Genomic DNA, 17289 nt, shown 5'->3' on the forward strand with positions numbered 1-17289 from the left:
CTGCCAACAAAGTGAACCAAGCACATAAGATGAATAAGTCTGTGATAGAATGAAGGAATGTGAGGATGTAAAGAGGAGGTCTGGCTCTGGAGGAAGACTCGTGTGGGAGATTCACAGGAAGGACGAAAGACTCTGGCCCTTTAATTTGGTGTTGCTAGGGAAATGAAGCTGTTTACTCTAGCTTCAGCCTCAGATGGTGGCTGCAGGAACTCCCCCTCCTCATGTGCACATGCCTGCACCAGCATGCAAAAACACAGCACCTGGTCTTTCTGTATATGTTTTTTGTCATTTAGTTTCTGCAGTCCCATTACTCCCCCTCTGCACCACATCGAAGTCGTGAGTGGAAAACAGGAGAGAGAATATGTGGTGAGAAGTTGATTAGGCGATAACATTAATATAAATTACTTATTGAAAAAAAAAAGTAGCCAGTAAGTACATTTTTGGGCCAAAGCATTGGACAATGGGCCAGTTCAACTAAACATGATAATAAAGTGACAATTCCTGACACCTAGTGGATATTGCATGAAACAGCAAAGTGTGTATGTATGCAGTATCTCTCTGTCAGTTTCTTTACATAATGTGGAGACCTTTAAGCCCCCTTCCCCCAGTCCTCAAATGTAGGTCAAAGCATATACTTAAGAATTACATAACTGTACTTTTAAGAGTAGCACACGTTTTTTCACACAGTAACAATATATATTTTTTAAAATGGCTTGATTAACTATGAGTCTAATTGGAAAGGCAATTAGGAGAGTTTCGATTGAAACATTTTTGCCACGTGCAAGATTGGAAAACTTCAAAACTGCAATCATTTTCAAACACTATCTGGATGAACAGTTTTGGTGGAGTGGTGTTAAAACCTGTTAAGGTTTCTGGTGGAACAGACAAAACACAAAATGCTGAAATAATGCAGAACTCAGAAAATGTAGCATGAGGATCCCAAGGACTTACGACAGAATACAATAAAGTTAAGACAATCTTTAGGCATAATCAATACATACATAGCATCCATCCATCCATCCATCCATCCATCCATCCATCCATCTATCTATCTATCTATCTATCTATCTATCTATCTATCTATCTATCTATCTATCTTAGTAGTTTACTAATAATAAATAAATAATATTAATAAAAATAATAATAAATAGTCATATGAATGTACTAATTGGTAAATAGATAAGATTTATTTGCTCTGATGTTTAAACACTGGAAACAGATCAACAGGCTTTGATCTGCGAACTACATTACCCGAAGGTCTTCACTTCCTGCGTCAGCCGCTGAGCACGGGTTTGGCGCCTCCGGGCCACCGTACTTGTTGTGTTTGTTTTCAGTCGAGGCAAAGATGGCGGACGATCTGGACCGAGTGCGAATCTCAGCCGCGGAACTCCGAGCCGAGGCGTCGAGCGCCGGGAACAGCACCGACTGTCAGAGAGGTGAGGTGAAGCTGAGCAGACAACAGGGAGGCGAAGGTTCGGGAAAGAGTCGGTGAATCCAGAACCAAGCCGCGTCACGAGTTCGCGGAAAGTAGCTGACGGAGTTGCTAAGTTCCAGCTAATGTTGTTAGCTAGCTAACTTAGCGCTCTGTCCATCCTTTGATCCCGCGCGGCTGGTTTCAAAAGCCCCTTCCAGCTAAACTCTATGTCAAACACTATATTAATAATACTATAATAATAATACTATATATATATATATGTTCTCTGTTTTATATTTTACTTATTGTACTTAAAGCGCTTCAGCAGAAGGAACGTGTTTTTTAATGAAAACAAAAAAACGGTCTGACCGATAAGCTCAACTGTTGTTAACGTAAGAGACTTCAGAGAATGTATCTGACGCCATTTAAACATCATTGTTGTGTGTATTTCTTTGTATAACTATACAACGTGTATTTGAGAAGTCAACACAAATGGCAGCCTAACCAGTGATGTGTGTTTCCTATGTGGAGGATTGTTTTCTTTTATCTTGCGCACTTTTTTCAAAATGAACACACTCTTGTCATGTGTTGCAAGATAAATAAAAGCATGTGTTTCCAGTGTAATTCAGGCATTGTCGTTGTAGTGGGTAACGTTGGTAGCAGTGTGTCAATAAAGGCAACTGTCTATTATTCTGGAACTTGTAAAATGTTGACATTCCCATTGAATTGGTTCCAAAAAGGCTAAACTATAATTCTTACACCTATAAAAGACAAGTTTGCACCTTTTATTTTGCTTATTGTCAACAAGTCTTGAGTAAAGGGTCTGATTTAACTGTGCCGTAACCCTATTAAAACATTATTACAAACGTAGGACACATTAGACACGTATCTTCGGACTGGATGAATTGAGTCAACACACACTGTCTATATTTATAACAGTTGAAAAAAAATCCCTATCGAGTGCACTGTAAACTTCTGTTTTACGAAAGATTATTTTAAAACTACTGTACCCAGCTGATTAAGTAAGTTGAGCTGATGAATTTTTGACCATTTTTTATAAATTGGAAATGAATGCTTTTGAAATGAGCTGTGAAATTTTAAAGATCTGAATTGCAGTCAGTCTTTGTCAGGGATGTATTCACAAGAAGAGAATCAAAATGTGTAATCCCCTTATCTCATTCTTCGACATTGACGTTCATAATCTTAATTTTGTGTGTTTTTCTTTCTCCAGATGAGCAGCATGTACCCAAGCAACATTTGAAGCGTGAAGCAAAGCGCCCTGATCAGCAGCGCTTTAAACCAGCAGCTGGACATGGACGGCATCACCATGACAGTGAGGAGGGGGAAACCTGTCAAAGTGATCCCCCGGCCACTTGTTTACATGAGCATGATAAACCATTGCAGAGTGAGAAAAAGGTGGTACCTGAAAAAGTTTCGGACTCCACAGATGGTGGGACGGGCACCGACTTAGGGGAAGAAGACAGGGTGAGAGGTGATGGAAGTAACACTCAGAACCGTAAAAAGGGCAGCCACTCGCGGGCTAAAATGGAAGCAAATCAAGAAAAGAGCTTCGTCGAAAATGACAAAGAACACCAGGACCCCGCTGGAGCTGCTAAACCAGCAAGGAAAGCACGCAAACCTGACAGGGAATTTTATCAACCTGGGACCCGCAGGAATACCCAGGGAAAGGACTATGGAGTTGGAAAAGAGCAAGATACACCTCCCCCTGGGAAGCCTGAGCATAAAACTGAGCCAGAAGCCCAGTTCAATACAGAGGAAATGGAGGGGAACAAAAAGACATCCCCAGAGAAGCCAAGAGGGAAAGGTAAAGAAGTAAAAGATGCACAGGAAAATGTAAAGGTTTCCAAATCCAGTGAGACAAACAGAAAGCAAGGAAGCCGAGATGTTCAAAAGCCTTTGTTACCACCTGATGCTTCAGTGGAGAAAATGACCTGCAAGGTAGAAAAACTCAGCCTGAAAGAAAAGGTTACAGTTGGAAGTGAGGGCCAAGATGTTGGAGAGTTAAGTTGCAGGAGAGGGAAAACCACTGACAAGGGAGGGCAAGGCCAAAGGGGTGGGGCAAAAGAAGAGGAGGAAAAGATAGATAGGAAGAGAGAAAACCGCAGGAGAAGAGGAGGGGAGAAGGAAAAAGAGGGGAATCGGGATGACATAAGTGGTGGAGGAAGGAGCGACCAAGGGAAAGATGAGAAAGAGAGAGACCGGAGAGCAGCAGAAGCAGACAGGGATAACAAACCAGCAAAGACAGGAGAGACACACCAAAGCAAACTGAGAGAAAATCGTGGAGAAAGCCGAAGAGGAGGAGATTACAATAACAACCGGTCCAGAGAAGCTGAGAAAGATGTTAAGACAGAAAAAAATGTAGACAGGATTGTAGAAAGAGGAAACAGAAACAAATTCAATGCAAACATCACGCCATCATCATCAAAGAGATATTCCAAGTCAGATATTCGACGACCTCGGAATCGAACTTACAGCAGTAGCTCAGCCAGCAGCGTGACCAGCCTCGAAGGTCCAGGAGTAGGGATGAATTTGGAAAATACCAAGTGGCCACGCTTGCACCCTAAGCTCAATAATAAAGAGAAGATGGCTACTTATAGGGACGGACAAAGGAGGCATTTAAAAAGCTGGACAACTAACGGGGAATCATCTACAGAATCGCTGGAAAAGAGTGAGAAAGGTGACGTAGCAGAGACTAGAAGGAGGAGGAGAAGAGGAGGGGAGGACGAACTAAGTGCAGCGAGACGGAGGGAAGAAAGGAAGGGAAACCAACGTGGAGGTCGGGGAATCCTAAGGGTTTCTCTGGAGAAACATTCAGTTTCCACATCACATAGTGGGGATCCACAACATTGCAAGCAAGACCTGGTTCCTCGTGGCAGAGGTGGGGGTATCCTGGTGCTTCCATCCCGCATAGACCTCTCTAACTCACCTGGGGTTGGGCAAAGGCTTTTTGGTGGACTTAGGGGAGGTGCGGCCTCCAGTAGTAGAGGAGGCAGAGGAGGAGTGAGACGGCTTTGGGATCCCAATAACCCAGACCAGAAACCTGCCCTTACCAGCACCCAGTCCTCACAGCATAAATCTCTCCAACAGCCTATATATCTTCAGACAGGGACTGGATATGGACAACTTCACTTTCTGGACACAGACGATGAGGTAGCAGGCAGTCCTCCAGTCCTGCAGGGTGAGCACCTTCGATCCCAGCAGACTGTTGCCAGTGCCTACTACAAATTCCAAAACTCTGACAACCCCTATAGCTACCCCATGCCCACTAGCAGCCCACACAATCCTGGCAACACCACCAGCCAGCGCTATCCTTATCCATATCACATGGGGCCCTACCAAATTGCCTCCCCTTCTAACGGTATGTACCCGGGCCCTGGTGTGGGTCAGTTAGGTGGGAGTTACAAGGGAGCAGCTTATTCTCAGCCAGGTGCGGGAGGTAGTTTGAGTTTTCAAGAGGTGGAGCAACAGGCCAGGGGGGAGCTGGGGAAGCTGTTGAGGGCTGCGGATACACAGGAGCTCCAGCTCAGTAACCTGCTGTCCAGGGACAGAGTGAGTGCGGATGGACTGGATCGCATGGCCCAGCTCAGGTGAGGATTTGGGGGAAAACTCTTTTGTTTCATGCTACGTTTAAGTCTGTCAGCTGCACCTTTGGACAAATACTGAAAAGGCACTGTTCTGTTTTTCTGTTTTCTAGAGGGGACCTTTTGCGGCTATATGAGCAGGTCATCCTCACAGACATAGAGTTTTCAGACTCTCAGAATTTGGATCAAGCTTTGTGGAAGAATGTGTTTTACCAGGTCATAGAGCGATTCCGCCAACTACTCAAAGACCCCGCCTCTGACAACACCCCTCATATCAGGAACATGTTACTCACGCTGCTTGATGAGGTAAGAAATGTGTGGAAAATTAAGATGGGGCAAGGGTTTATAAAATTGGGTTATTGCAAAGGGGCAGTTTGTGATTAAGTCTGAAGAAGCATGTACGTTTCATCCTGAGATGCATTCTTCATTTGCGACAATTTTTTTTTCCTTCACAATGCAAATAATCATCCATAAGACTTTTCTAGCACTAATTTAATTTACATATTCACATTACTTCAGAAAACTTGCACTATGGGCACCATGTGTTAAAATGTCTAAATCTCACATGTATATTTTCTATTCTGACATAAACCTCTTTAAATTACAGCTGAGATATGACACTTAGATGTAGTACCCATAGTTTTTGAGATTAGCACTGGGATCATAAACACTTTATTCATACTGTATTGTTGCTCATGAACCTCGGAAATATTATGTTCAGAACCATTTCACAGCGGTGATTTCTTGTATTGATAACAGGTCATTTTTTCCTTCACTGTAAATTACCTATAATCATTGTCTGTGTTTTACAGGGATCACTCTTCTTCGATGCTCTGCTTCTGAAGCTGCAGACAGTATACCAGTTTAAGTTGGAGGATTACATGGATGGCATGGCTATAAGGGCTCGGCCATTACGCAAAATGGTACAGCAATAGTGTGTGAATACATAGTGTCAGAGTATTGTATTAGCAGTCACTTATTAATGATATTATTCATGTATTCAGTGAGTCAGTGATCAGATGATGTGAATGTTACTAGCAACAGTTGCTGACAGCAACTTGGTTTCTTGGCATTTCATAAGAAGTTAATTGTATCTGTAATTATGTTGTAGCTGATTTGATGTAATTAATTGATAAAGGTTTTCTGCTTTTTCTGTCCTTTTCAGGTAAAATATGCACTTATTAGTGCTCAGCGTTGCATGATTTGTCAGGGAGACATCGCACGTTACCGGGAACAAGCCAGCGACTCGGCCAACTACGGCAAGGCTCGCAGGTACGCTGTAAATTGAACATTGTAAAATTTCTTACACACATTCAAGAGCCTATGGTGTATTAGCATTGAATTTTTCATTTTGAAGTCAAAAGGCTGCAGTTTCAAAGTGGTCAGGCCTAGTCAGTTTGATGTGGGACATTTTTTTTACACACTGGTTACTTACTGGTTTTCATTTAGTCCAGATTATACACAAGTCTTAATCTCTTTCAGAGAAACTTTCTTCCCAGCTGGGTATTAACTAGTCGATGAGAATCTTAAAATTCAAGGTAGAAGCAGAACATTTCTATCATTGTATCTCATTTCTACTTGTTTACATTTCTTCTTAGCTGGTATCTGAAAGCCCAGCAGATTGCCCCCAAAAATGGACGACCATATAACCAGCTGGCCCTGCTGGCAGTGTATACAGTAAGTAATATGTAGTAAGAAAGAACGGAATGAAAAGCAATATATTCAGCAGAAAATGTTCTATGCAGACATAATAAAATTATTGGCTTTAAAGTAACTTGATTTTGACTTTTTTATGACTGATTGCATTTCTCTTGGCATGTTCTTGGAATAATTTAAAAGTACATGTATATTTTGTGTAATGATGTATTGGCACCCACCCTTAGTGTGCGGCTTATTGCAGGATACCTCCTTCTTCTTAGTCTCATTGTACCTCTCTCACTTACAGAAGAGGAAGTTGGACGCTGTGTATTATTACATGCGCAGCTTGGCAGCTTCCAACCCCATCCTCACTGCAAAGGAGAGCCTGATGAGTCTGTTTGAAGAAGCTAAGCGAAAGGTCAGACACACACTTTGGTCATTAACTTGTGCCAGATGATTGACTTTTTATTTGGAAGAAAAACTTCTGTCATCAGTGCACAGCCTTGACATGGATTTACTAATAGAAATTCTAGTTAGAGCCTGGGAAATTAACCATCATGATTTGGTTGCAATGATGTAGAGGGCGTTCAGAAAAATATAATGGCCTAGACACATTAATGAGTTAACACAATTACTTGCTTAATAAATTACCGTATTAGCACCACTGATTCAATTTACTATCATCTGGTGACTATGGTGAGACTTGGCAGCACAAGTGCTTCGTGTTTATAGATTTTTGTTCTTGCAGACGGAGCAGCTTGAGGGAAGGAGGAAGAAGGAACTTGAAGGGGGATCTCGGGGTCCACCGGTGAGAGGAAGAGGAAGAGGGGAAGAGGGAGCACGTGTGGAGATTTGGATTCGCCCCAGCACGAAAGCAGCAAACCCTTCCTCCCAGAGAGGAGGTAGTGAGTCCAGCAGAGACTCTGAACAGGATGGAGAGCTGGGGAGTCTCAGCGCAAGTGACGTAAGATCCTGTTCTTCGTTTCGCTCTCTCTTATACACAAGTGCAGATCAAGTCTCATGCGTCATTTACCGTTTCATGAAAGACACCGCCTGTGAGGGCATTTTGTCTTACAGGTTTTCTCGTTGTTAGTTTTGCGGAGGTTGTTTTCTTTATAGACGTGTACAGTAGTTTCTGCAGATGTCTGTCTCATTTACCCTCCTCTTTGAAGAACACGTTATATTCTCTGCTGCTCATTTTTTCCTTCTCATTCAGTATGTTCTCTACATTCATTTCTTCTGACTCTCATTCATTCCCTCTGCTTATTTTCTTTTCTCTTTCACAGTTTATCCTTGGCCTTAATTTCTGTTCCGTAATCATTTGTTATTATTACTGTTTTTATCCTCTGTACCCTTTCTTCTGTCCTTTTGTTATTTGTTCCTTTGGTTTTTGTCTCTAATTGCTTACAGTGATTCACCAATTCTTTTTGTTAATAATTAATAATAATCTGGGCCTACTTTGTGACATTGAGGCAGAAATAATGCATGACTGTGAGATAGAGCCTTAAGAAAGTAGTCAGGCACATTCACTTTTGTAAAAGTTATTGCTTAGAAGATTTATCACTTCAGACACTTCATAATCCATAACTACAAATCAGACAAGAAAGGCCTTGTTCAGGGAGGTGACCGAGATCCCGACGGTCACGCTTAACAGAGCTTCAGAAGTCTGTTAAATGTTAGAATCTGCCGGAAGGACGACCCGCCCAGCAGCACTCCATCAAACAGGCTTTTATGACAGAGTGGCTATATACAAGCCCCTTTGAGTAAAAGGCATTTGACCACATTTAAAGCACTGATAGCTTCAGGAAAACTATTATCTGGTCTTATGAGACTAAATTTGTACTATTCGGACAAAACAGCAAACATTTTTAAAGCATGCTAAAAGTGAAGTGGTCAGAAGACTTTCTGAAGTCACTGTGTACCTTCACCAGCTGGTCCTAGGTCTTTTAGGAGATGTCTTTTTAAATGTGTAAGGACCATTACCCCTCCAATGGGCTGAAATGGCATCCAACCGTATCATCTGTCTCAGTTAAAACCTTGATGCAAATCACTTGTTTCTGTGAGATGGTTTTCTGTGGTTTTAGCTGCAGTGAGTCAAAGTGATAAATTATTGAACATTACAAAGTAAATGCTTTATTTCTGTCAGAAGTGAGTTCTTCTAGTGAAAGATCACAATCATCTCTACCTCTGTCTTTAGGGATGAGTGCTCAAACAGAGTATTATATGTGGCCAGCGGCTAAATTATTAAAGAGCGTTGTATCGATAAGCTACAATGTTATATACAAACATATTTCTCATTTATTATTGCTACATAAATGATATCGTGTAACATTTTATCTCACCAACTCTGTTTGTGATTAAGACATTTTATCTGTGATACATTTTCGTCATTCCCAGTCCAAAAGATCTCTCTGTCCTAGAATGTGTAAGGGGCCGGGCCAGAGCCAGCTCTTTCTCAGGCTGCAGCATCGTGCAACACACACTTCGACACTCACTGCTCATAGTGACAATTGCGGAAAGAACAAAACGTTTTGGAGTGTTGTTACATTTCACTCAAGTTGATGCTGACCATGTTCTTGACTACAAGTACAAGTTTTCTGCGTCCAAGGGTGGAAACCCAACTCCATCACATACAAGTGGAGAAGTGCAGTTTTTGACTGCCTAGCACATACTTCAATCATCCCATCTCCATAAAGTAACAAAACTTTCTTTACTTTTTAATAAATCTGTTTCATCTCTCTCTAGTTTAATCTGTATTTCTATGTGTACCCCTTTGTGCCACTCAGTCCATTTCCTCCCATTCTTACTGTTTAAAGCCCAGTGCATTTTAAAAGGTGATGTGAGCTCCAAACCTCTCCATATTTACTGGATGACAGGAAGACATGTGTTCTTGTCAGTGTTTGTAGCTAAATAAATAAATTGCTTAGTAATACTATTCCTCCTTCGACCTTTTCTCTCCAGCTAAACAAGAGGTTCATTCTGAGTTTCTTGCATGCACATGGCAAGCTCTTCACTAAAGTGGGGTAAGTGAGGTCTTATGTATTCCAGCTCTCAGATTCATGGACAAGTTTAAAAGATTTTATTTTTGAGTGTACCTTTGTCTGTTCTTTTGTATTTTTATGAATACGTGTGTCTTGTGTATGCAGCATGGAGTCATTCCCGGGGGTGGCGAGTCGTGTTCTGCTGGAGTTCAAGACGTTACTCCAGCATGGACCTTCCCTACTGGGCAGCACACACATGCTGCAGATCATCACCATCAACATGTTCACCATACACAATGCCCACAGCAGAGGTACTGCTGCACATGCCTGCACGTATCAACAAACATTGCTTCAAAGTGTTGATGCATTTTGTTTAAATGCAAAATTGATGCAAAATATAGCTAGTGAAAAACTTTTTTTATTTCTCTGTGTTTTATTTATTGTAAAATATGGCTCCACTAATGAAACACACATTTACTTGTTGCCATGTTTACATAGATATTTAAAACATTCACATACATGTTCTTTATAATACAGTAGAGCCTGTTCTTTTGCTAATAAAAAAAACAAAACAACGCTTATGCTGGGGCTTTATACAAGTCATTGTCGAACCTATTTGAATTCTTGTCTGTGTTTATCAGGTGAAGAAGGAGATGTGCGGTCCGTTTTGCAAGAGCAAAGCACTGCGCTGGGCCTCGGCATGTTTGCACTTCTGGTTCAACGCTGCACGGAGCTGCTCAAAGATACTCCTGCAGGTACAGACATGAAAGCACCCCAGAAGTATTTGATCAGCAGTAAGTTTTTTCCCTAATTTGAAATCAAGATCATTATAATCATCAGTATGTTATTATTTGTATCAGATAGTTTAAAGTCAAAACTTGCGGTACTGTCCCACAGCACACCAGTGGACATTATTTGTGGAGCCTAATACTAAACAGTGTATTTTCAAGTAGTTTTACAATTGTGTATGAAAAGATGGACGACGTGACAAGCTCCCTGAAAGTGAAGCCAAACATCTCCCTCACCCCCTGGTGGCAGGCTGCAGTGAAGGTCATAAACCACACATCCAACTCTACACGCCAAATATTTTTGATAGTTCTTATCACACTGCTGTTGGTTCAAGTGTTATTTTTTCTGATGAGTTTGGTTTGAATTAGTTATTTTATACTAAACAGGGAGATGCGTCATGATTGACAGATGAGAGTGGCCCTCTAGAGAGTGGCCCTCTATTGGTCGAGCATGTGTATTGATTGGAGCCCAACACCAAGATCACTGTGGCTCCAAATGACGGCACCAGGACAAAATTGCAGGCCCTGTATTCAGGATATTTTAGCTTCACTTAAATTCAGTGGGAGGAAGTGGGGATGCATCATCTATGTGTTTTACACCTGATGGGAGTTTGATAAAAAATTTGTGATTGTTAACAACAGGTTTTGGAGGATTCGTGTTTATTGTTTTCCTCTCTCTCTTATTTAGAACCAGTTCCCATTGCAGATGGAGAGGAGGAGGGTAAAGGGCAGGAGCTTGAGGGTATGGTGAGGGTCTCTGCTTTTCCACGTGATCTAAGAGAACTACTGCCAAGCATCAAGGTCTGGTCTGACTGGATGTTGGGACAGCCAGACCAGTGGAACCCACCGCCATGCAGTATAGAGTGAGTATTTAAAACCTTCAATAACATAAACAATGAGTGGTGAGAGTGAACCAAAAACATTAAGCTGCGGGCCTGACAGCTCATTATAACTTATTGTAAAGACCTGTAGCCGAGGGAAGCTGCTGATTCAGGTGAAACCTATCTTCAGTTTTATCACTATGAGTCATGCTTCTATTGCACATTACTTTCTTCAGATGGTGGTTCTTTAAAATACACATTTCCCACCAACACTGTTTTCCTTTTCCTCTCGATCCAGTTGTAGCCCTAATGTTTGGCAATGCCTGGCTGACCTGTGTAATGTGCTGGCACGTGTGGACCACGAGGAAGTGCCACTTTACAAAGTGGACACTGATGAAGGCGAGGGAGATGAAGAGTTGACTGTGCTACAGTTGAAGGAGGACAGGTTGCTTGCTGGTTTTGTACCAATACTGGCTGCACCACAGGAGCCGTGTTACACAGACAGCCACACTGACATGGTGAGTGAAAGGCAAAGGTGTATTTCTATGTCTATATACATATATATACCCATATACATACTTCTACTCCTGTGGACTTGGTGATTATACTGATTAGTCTGTCGCTTCTAACATGAACCCCTGTTCATTGTGCTGTTCTCATGTACAAATAACCTCGTCCTCTTTCCTCAGACAATAGCAGAAGATTGTAAGAGAGTGACGGTGCTCAAGTACTTTCTGGAGGCGTTGTGTGGACAGGAAGAGCCTCTGTTGGCCTTCAAGGGAGGCAAGTACATCTCTGTGGCAACTTCTCCTCCACCCGACCCCTCAGTGAAAACAGGAGGCAGGCAGGATTCTCTCACAGAGAAAGAGGTGACTATTTTCCTCCTACTTTCCCTCTAATAATCTGTTCTCGTCTCCTCTGTTGTTATCTATGATTGTGCTCCTTCCTATTCAAAATGTGACCTATTCATAATTATGTAAATGCTGAAATCACATTTTCCCTGCCGTTCAGCAGAGGTGGTTGAGAGCAGTTGAAGTGAAATTGCTGAATGTCTAATCATGTCTGTGTCTGTTTGGTAGGCTGATGATGTCATAGTCGAGGCAGAGTCGTCTCTCTCCACGTCAGAAGGAGAGGAGGATGCAGAGGAGGCGGATGATAGTGAGAATGACATCAGACAGCTGAAGGCACGACGCCATGTCCTCACCAACAAACTGGCACAGCAACAGAAGCGCAAGGACAAAATACAGGTAAACCATACATAATTTAAATTAAAAGCCTATTTGTTGTAGCATCCAACAATGAAAAAATGGCCTGTTCAGTTGCTGAAAAGTGTTTACCTCAGAATGCATTTCGTAATAACACTAGATTATTATATAGAATTGTTTTAAAGGGAAGCTCCAATAATGGGGATAATTCTTATGGGCTAATGTTGATATACTCATTTTCTACATTGTGTGAACTGCAAAAACATTTCAGGTGATATTCTCGTCATGTGTGTGTGTTTGTGTCTGTCCCAGGCGGTTCTGCAGACTGGTGGGCAGTTGGAGCTGGAAGTGAGGCCTCTGTTTTTGGTTCCAGACACCAATGGATTCATTGATCATTTGGAAGGGCTGCAGAAACTTCTTCAGTGTAGAACCTACATCATAGTTTTGCCTCTCATTGGTAAGACTGAGAAGACAAAGAAAGGAGTAATAATGATTTGGTGTAGTGTTTATGTTTACTTATGGTGTGAGGATGTGTGTTCTCCCTTTTAGTGATTACTGAGTTAGACGGCTTGGCTAAAGGCCAGGACAACTTTGGTGGTGGAGTCGGGTCAGGGGGTCGCAACTCGGGCAGTCGTGGCAACTATAATGTCAGTGCAGCCCATGTGCGGTCTGTGCAGGAGAAGGCCCGGGTGGCAGTGGCTTTCTTAGAGAAAGGATTCGAGGCCAGGGAACCGTGCCTCCGAGCCCTAACAAGTAGGGGAAGCCAGCTTGACTCTATTGCTTTCCGGAGCGAAGACACCTCTGGACAACAGGTGAGCCCAAAGAAATGAGGCCGAAATAAGTTCTTTTATTATGTGAATTTCTTTCAATTGGATTCAGATTGTGCAATGAAATAAGACTGTTTCTTTTCTGTTCCTCTTCAGGGTAACAACGATGATGTGATTCTGTCCTGCTGTCTCCACTACTGCAAAGACAAGGCAAAAGATTTCATGCCCGCCCAGAGAAGTATGTAGTTCTGTCCGTCACATGCAGATACTTAGAATGTATGTAAATACAGTCTTCTGAGTGCATCTTTCTCTCTCTACTCTTCCCTCCCCCCCACAGATGGGACAGTGAGGCTCCACCGAGAGGTTGTTCTCCTCACAGATGACCGCAACCTGCGCGTCAAAGCGTTGACCCGCAACGTCCCTGTGCGAGACATCTCTGCTTTCCTCAGCTGGGCCAAAGTGGGGTGAACCAAGCTCAGCTGGAGTCAAAGGAAGCCAACTGCTGAAGCCTGCTTGCCACTCAGCCAGAGGAGAAGACACACTTAAACAGAGGAAGAAGAGGATGAAATAACAGGGGAGAGGAGATGAAGAAGAGAGCAAACAACCACTGCTTATGAAACACAAGTAAATGTAGTGAGAGTGGTTTCTGTGAGCTTTTCCCTCTTGTGATGAAGTGTGTGTGTGTTATGTGTTAAGATCAGTGAGCTTCCTCAGAGGGAGACAGGAGACTTGATGAGTCTCAGGAAGGCTGGACTACAGAGTGGGGGGAGTAAAAATGGAGTGATGTGATTTGTAAGTTGTCGGGTCCAGCCTCAACCCTCTGCACCTAGTTAGTGAGTGTGTACTCTGCAAGCGGTATTAAATTTGGGCCTGATGATAGGATGAGCCAGAGAGAGGGAGTGTTAATGGTCATTTAATTGATGATATACATCAACACTGAAGGCCACACCTGGTACTTCCACACTTCTCTGAGGGCCCAGTCCTACAGACTGCTGTGGCCCCTACAGCAGAGCTGAGGGAAAGGAAGGCGGAGAGAAGCACAGCTGGAGCGTCTGTGTCAGTACAGTTGACAGAGGCTTACTGTAGTGAGGATAAATCAAGAGCCCTCAGTCAACCTCAGCCCCAGCAAGGAATCACAAGCAGGTACAGTGTTTCCTGCTCAACCAGGAAGTGCACTATGCCTGTTTCGTAACTTTGATTATTCATCCAGTTTGAAGCCAACATTCAGTTTTGATATTGCCAGCAAATGGTTTTAAAAAGTCAACAACAACAAAAGGTTTGGTTCATTCATATTTTGTTCTGTTTTTGACTTTTTTTGAGTTAATTTGTAAAAAGTTGTTTCTTTCATGAAGGCAATTTTTTCCCATTTAACAATATATAACACACTGATAATATGCATCTGCAAAGTTGTCCAGTATGAACCATACTTCTGGGTGCAAATGCATTTGTACATAGTCCATCATTTGTGTTTATGAGCAGTGTAAACTGCTTTAATACATCAAGTCTGGTTATGGTTGAGTTTTCAGGTTTGAAATATTTTACTGCATTGAGTAACTTAATGGAATTTAGTCCTTTAAGCAAAATTTGAAGCCAGAGTCTGCAGCAGTGATCGTGATGAGGAGCTCCTGCAGATACATGCGCTCGACCAATTGCAAGTTGATCTCTGCTAATTTAAACCAATTTTACTGAATGAACACTTCAGTGAGAGAACTACCTAAAATGACAACCATCTCTGAGTGCATTTTGTTTAACATAACATGGTGCTAGCCACCAGGGGGCGATGGAGATGATTTGGCTTCATTTTTAGGGAGTTGTTCTGACCTCCATTGTTTGGTATCAGTGTTTTGTGCTTTTCAGTTCATACCACCTCAATAGTTTACATTTTGACTAAATGCTTTTATTAGCCAAAACCTGTTTTCCTGTTCAGAGCGTAGCATTGTCGTTCAGATATCCACTTTACTTTAGTTAGGATAAAATACATGTGTTATAAGACCTCAAATTGCAGCCTGTAAAATTTAGCATCTCACTGACCGGTAGAATTTGTGTTGGAGATTTAGCTTGTTCTTTGTTCGAGACAGAATCTGAGTTGTCAGTTTATTTCTATGTACTTCTCAGACAGTGGCTGGATGCTCAAAATAGATATAATCTACACCTCTGTTATGTGACCTCATCCAGAATTCATAGTTCACTCTCCACACGTTCACCATATGGTAATGCTGTACTGTATGCAGATGTGGCTGTTCCACTTTCTGTTTGTGTTGCACCTTTTCAGCATGGCGCGTACAACTTCCATCCGCAGATGATGTTTCCGTATTTGTGTTAACAGGTTAATTCATTCTTTTCAGCGCCTCTGTTCTTTCTGTAGCCTCTGTGAAGTTGCACTGCTTTCGTGTTTTAGTGTCAGAGCAAATGTAGTCAGTAATTGACATGACAAGTGGGTTTTTTCATCGTTCATCATTAAAAATAACTTTAAAATGCACTGGTTTTTTCCTTATTTATGTGCAAATGGCCAGTTGACAATAACAGGAAAGGCACAGGTGTTACCAAAAACATGAACAATGCCTCTATCATTATTATTATTATTACTTCTACTTCAACTGCTATACATTTGCAAATCTCTGGTTTTCTATCTGTGGTATGTCAGAATGTCTGTTGTGTAGAAAGCCTGTAGTTTAGTTGTCATGAAAGATACAGAGCTCAGAGTTGTGTACATGTAGATCACTTTATAGCATTGAAAAAAAGACTAAACAAAATGTGACAGAATCGAAATTATCACTATAATCAGAACATATTATGCATCGTACATGTAATCAAATTGTCAGCACAAATCTATATTATAGACATATCTATATCTTTATCTACTATATCACACTATCAAACCAAAACCTTTACACGTGTGCCCTCATGTGGCAGTTGAAGAATACACAGGTGAAAGTGACTGAACCAAGGAGGCAGCAATGACTTTGGGGAGTCAGGGAATGTGTTGATAAATTCATGAAGGAGACAAACGTGAGGACGAGAAAGATAAAACTATGCTGAGGAGACTGTGGAGACATCTGTATAAAATAAAGTTTAATGATTGATCTTATCTAGACAAGCCTCAAAACACGACTGCTCTGGTTCAGTCCTGATATTCTGTTCTTAGGGCTGATATATGGTCAAAACTCACAATGATAACGAGAGCAAGACTCAAAATAATACATGTTCCAGTCTGAATAACCCCCAGTGTCTCTGATTATAGTCAGGAGGGATTCATGTATTTATACCATATATACGTGTGTATATATATGTGTGTGAGAGAGAGATGGAGAGATGGAGAGAGTCAGGGACAGAAAGTTCTGCAGCCCATCCATCCATATCATTTGCTTCAGTATACTTCTGCGCTTGGATACAGACCACACAGGCAGGACCTGATTCCCATCATCATGACAACAGCGCTGCCAGGCAACCAATCAAAGCCCTCTGTGCCCTGTTCTCTGAGCTGATTGGTTTCCCCTCTCGCAGCCTGTTGTGGAATGCCCATCTTTTAACCTCTCTGCTGCCGTGCACGTTGCACACATTCTATATTTCTCCCAATGCAGATTACTGTGTAATCTTCCTCTGAGATGTCACGCTTGCACCGACGTGATGTTAAGTTGTGTTGCATGTGGAGGCTGGAACGTGTTCATTAGATGTGAATATGGAGTAAACACAGGTTTCACAAATGCTCACATGTGCTTTTTTTTAATGTAAACATAACACGATTTAAAGTAAAGTGACACTGGAAGAAATGTGTTTACACCGGTGCACTTGTGGAAACTGCCAGGCATCAAGCCCATATTGAACTGGGTGCACGACTGATCATCTGGCATCTGCACAAACTGCACTTCATATTATATAAGAGATCATGGGCCGTGAGGTGGTGTTCACAACCACGTGCATGCAGGAGTTTCACAAGGAGATCACAGTGTTATTATTACATTCTAGTACACATCATCTAGACTTGTTTGGTCTGTACTAGTGTTGTTTGCTAGAATGAATTATGCTCTTCTGATGTTCTCACCATACCAGTGTGTGTGTGTGTGTCTTGGTTC

General features: G+C 42.0%; 1 protein-coding gene across 4 annotated transcripts; it reads left to right on the forward strand.

Moving 5' to 3' along the window:
• Positions 1–1337: 1337 nt before the first annotated feature.
• Positions 1338–15695, forward strand: smg6 (SMG6 nonsense mediated mRNA decay factor). 4 transcript variants are annotated; one of them, XM_047343657.1, is made up of 20 exons: positions 1338–1436; positions 2646–5022; positions 5130–5322; positions 5829–5939; positions 6182–6288; positions 6615–6693; positions 6962–7072; positions 7403–7618; positions 9616–9677; positions 9801–9946; positions 10277–10429; positions 10611–10685; positions 11112–11286; positions 11543–11762; positions 11934–12113; positions 12324–12491; positions 12762–12906; positions 12999–13261; positions 13373–13454; positions 13554–15695. In XM_047343657.1, exons 1-20 carry the CDS (start codon positions 1346–1348, stop codon positions 13682–13684), a joined length of 5085 nt encoding a protein of 1694 aa, XP_047199613.1. In that variant the 5' UTR covers positions 1338–1345; the 3' UTR covers positions 13685–15695. The 4 variants fall into 4 exon arrangements, with proteins under 4 accessions (XP_047199613.1, XP_035035025.2, XP_047199614.1 ...); XM_035179134.2 differs by having other exon boundaries at positions 10277–10390; XM_047343658.1 differs by lacking the exon at positions 10611–10685.
• Positions 15696–17289: the final 1594 nt, after the last annotated feature.

This window comes from Hippoglossus stenolepis, chromosome 15, assembly GCF_022539355.2.
Source record: "Hippoglossus stenolepis isolate QCI-W04-F060 chromosome 15, HSTE1.2, whole genome shotgun sequence".
Taxonomy (NCBI): domain Eukaryota; kingdom Metazoa; phylum Chordata; class Actinopteri; order Pleuronectiformes; family Pleuronectidae; genus Hippoglossus; species Hippoglossus stenolepis.

Bases quoted from the DNA above. Each gene is read 5' to 3' on its own strand.
- smg6 (XM_047343657.1), top strand. From the start codon at position 1,346: ATGGCGGACGATCTGGACCGAGTGCGAATCTCAGCCGCGGAACTCCGA. The intron at 1,437-2,645 runs GTGAGGTGAAGC...TTCTTTCTCCAG, and splicing joins CAGCACCGACTGTCAGAGAG to ATGAGCAGCATGTACCCAAG. The intron at 13,262-13,372 runs GTGAGCCCAAAG...GTTCCTCTTCAG, and splicing joins AAGACACCTCTGGACAACAG to GGTAACAACGATGATGTGAT.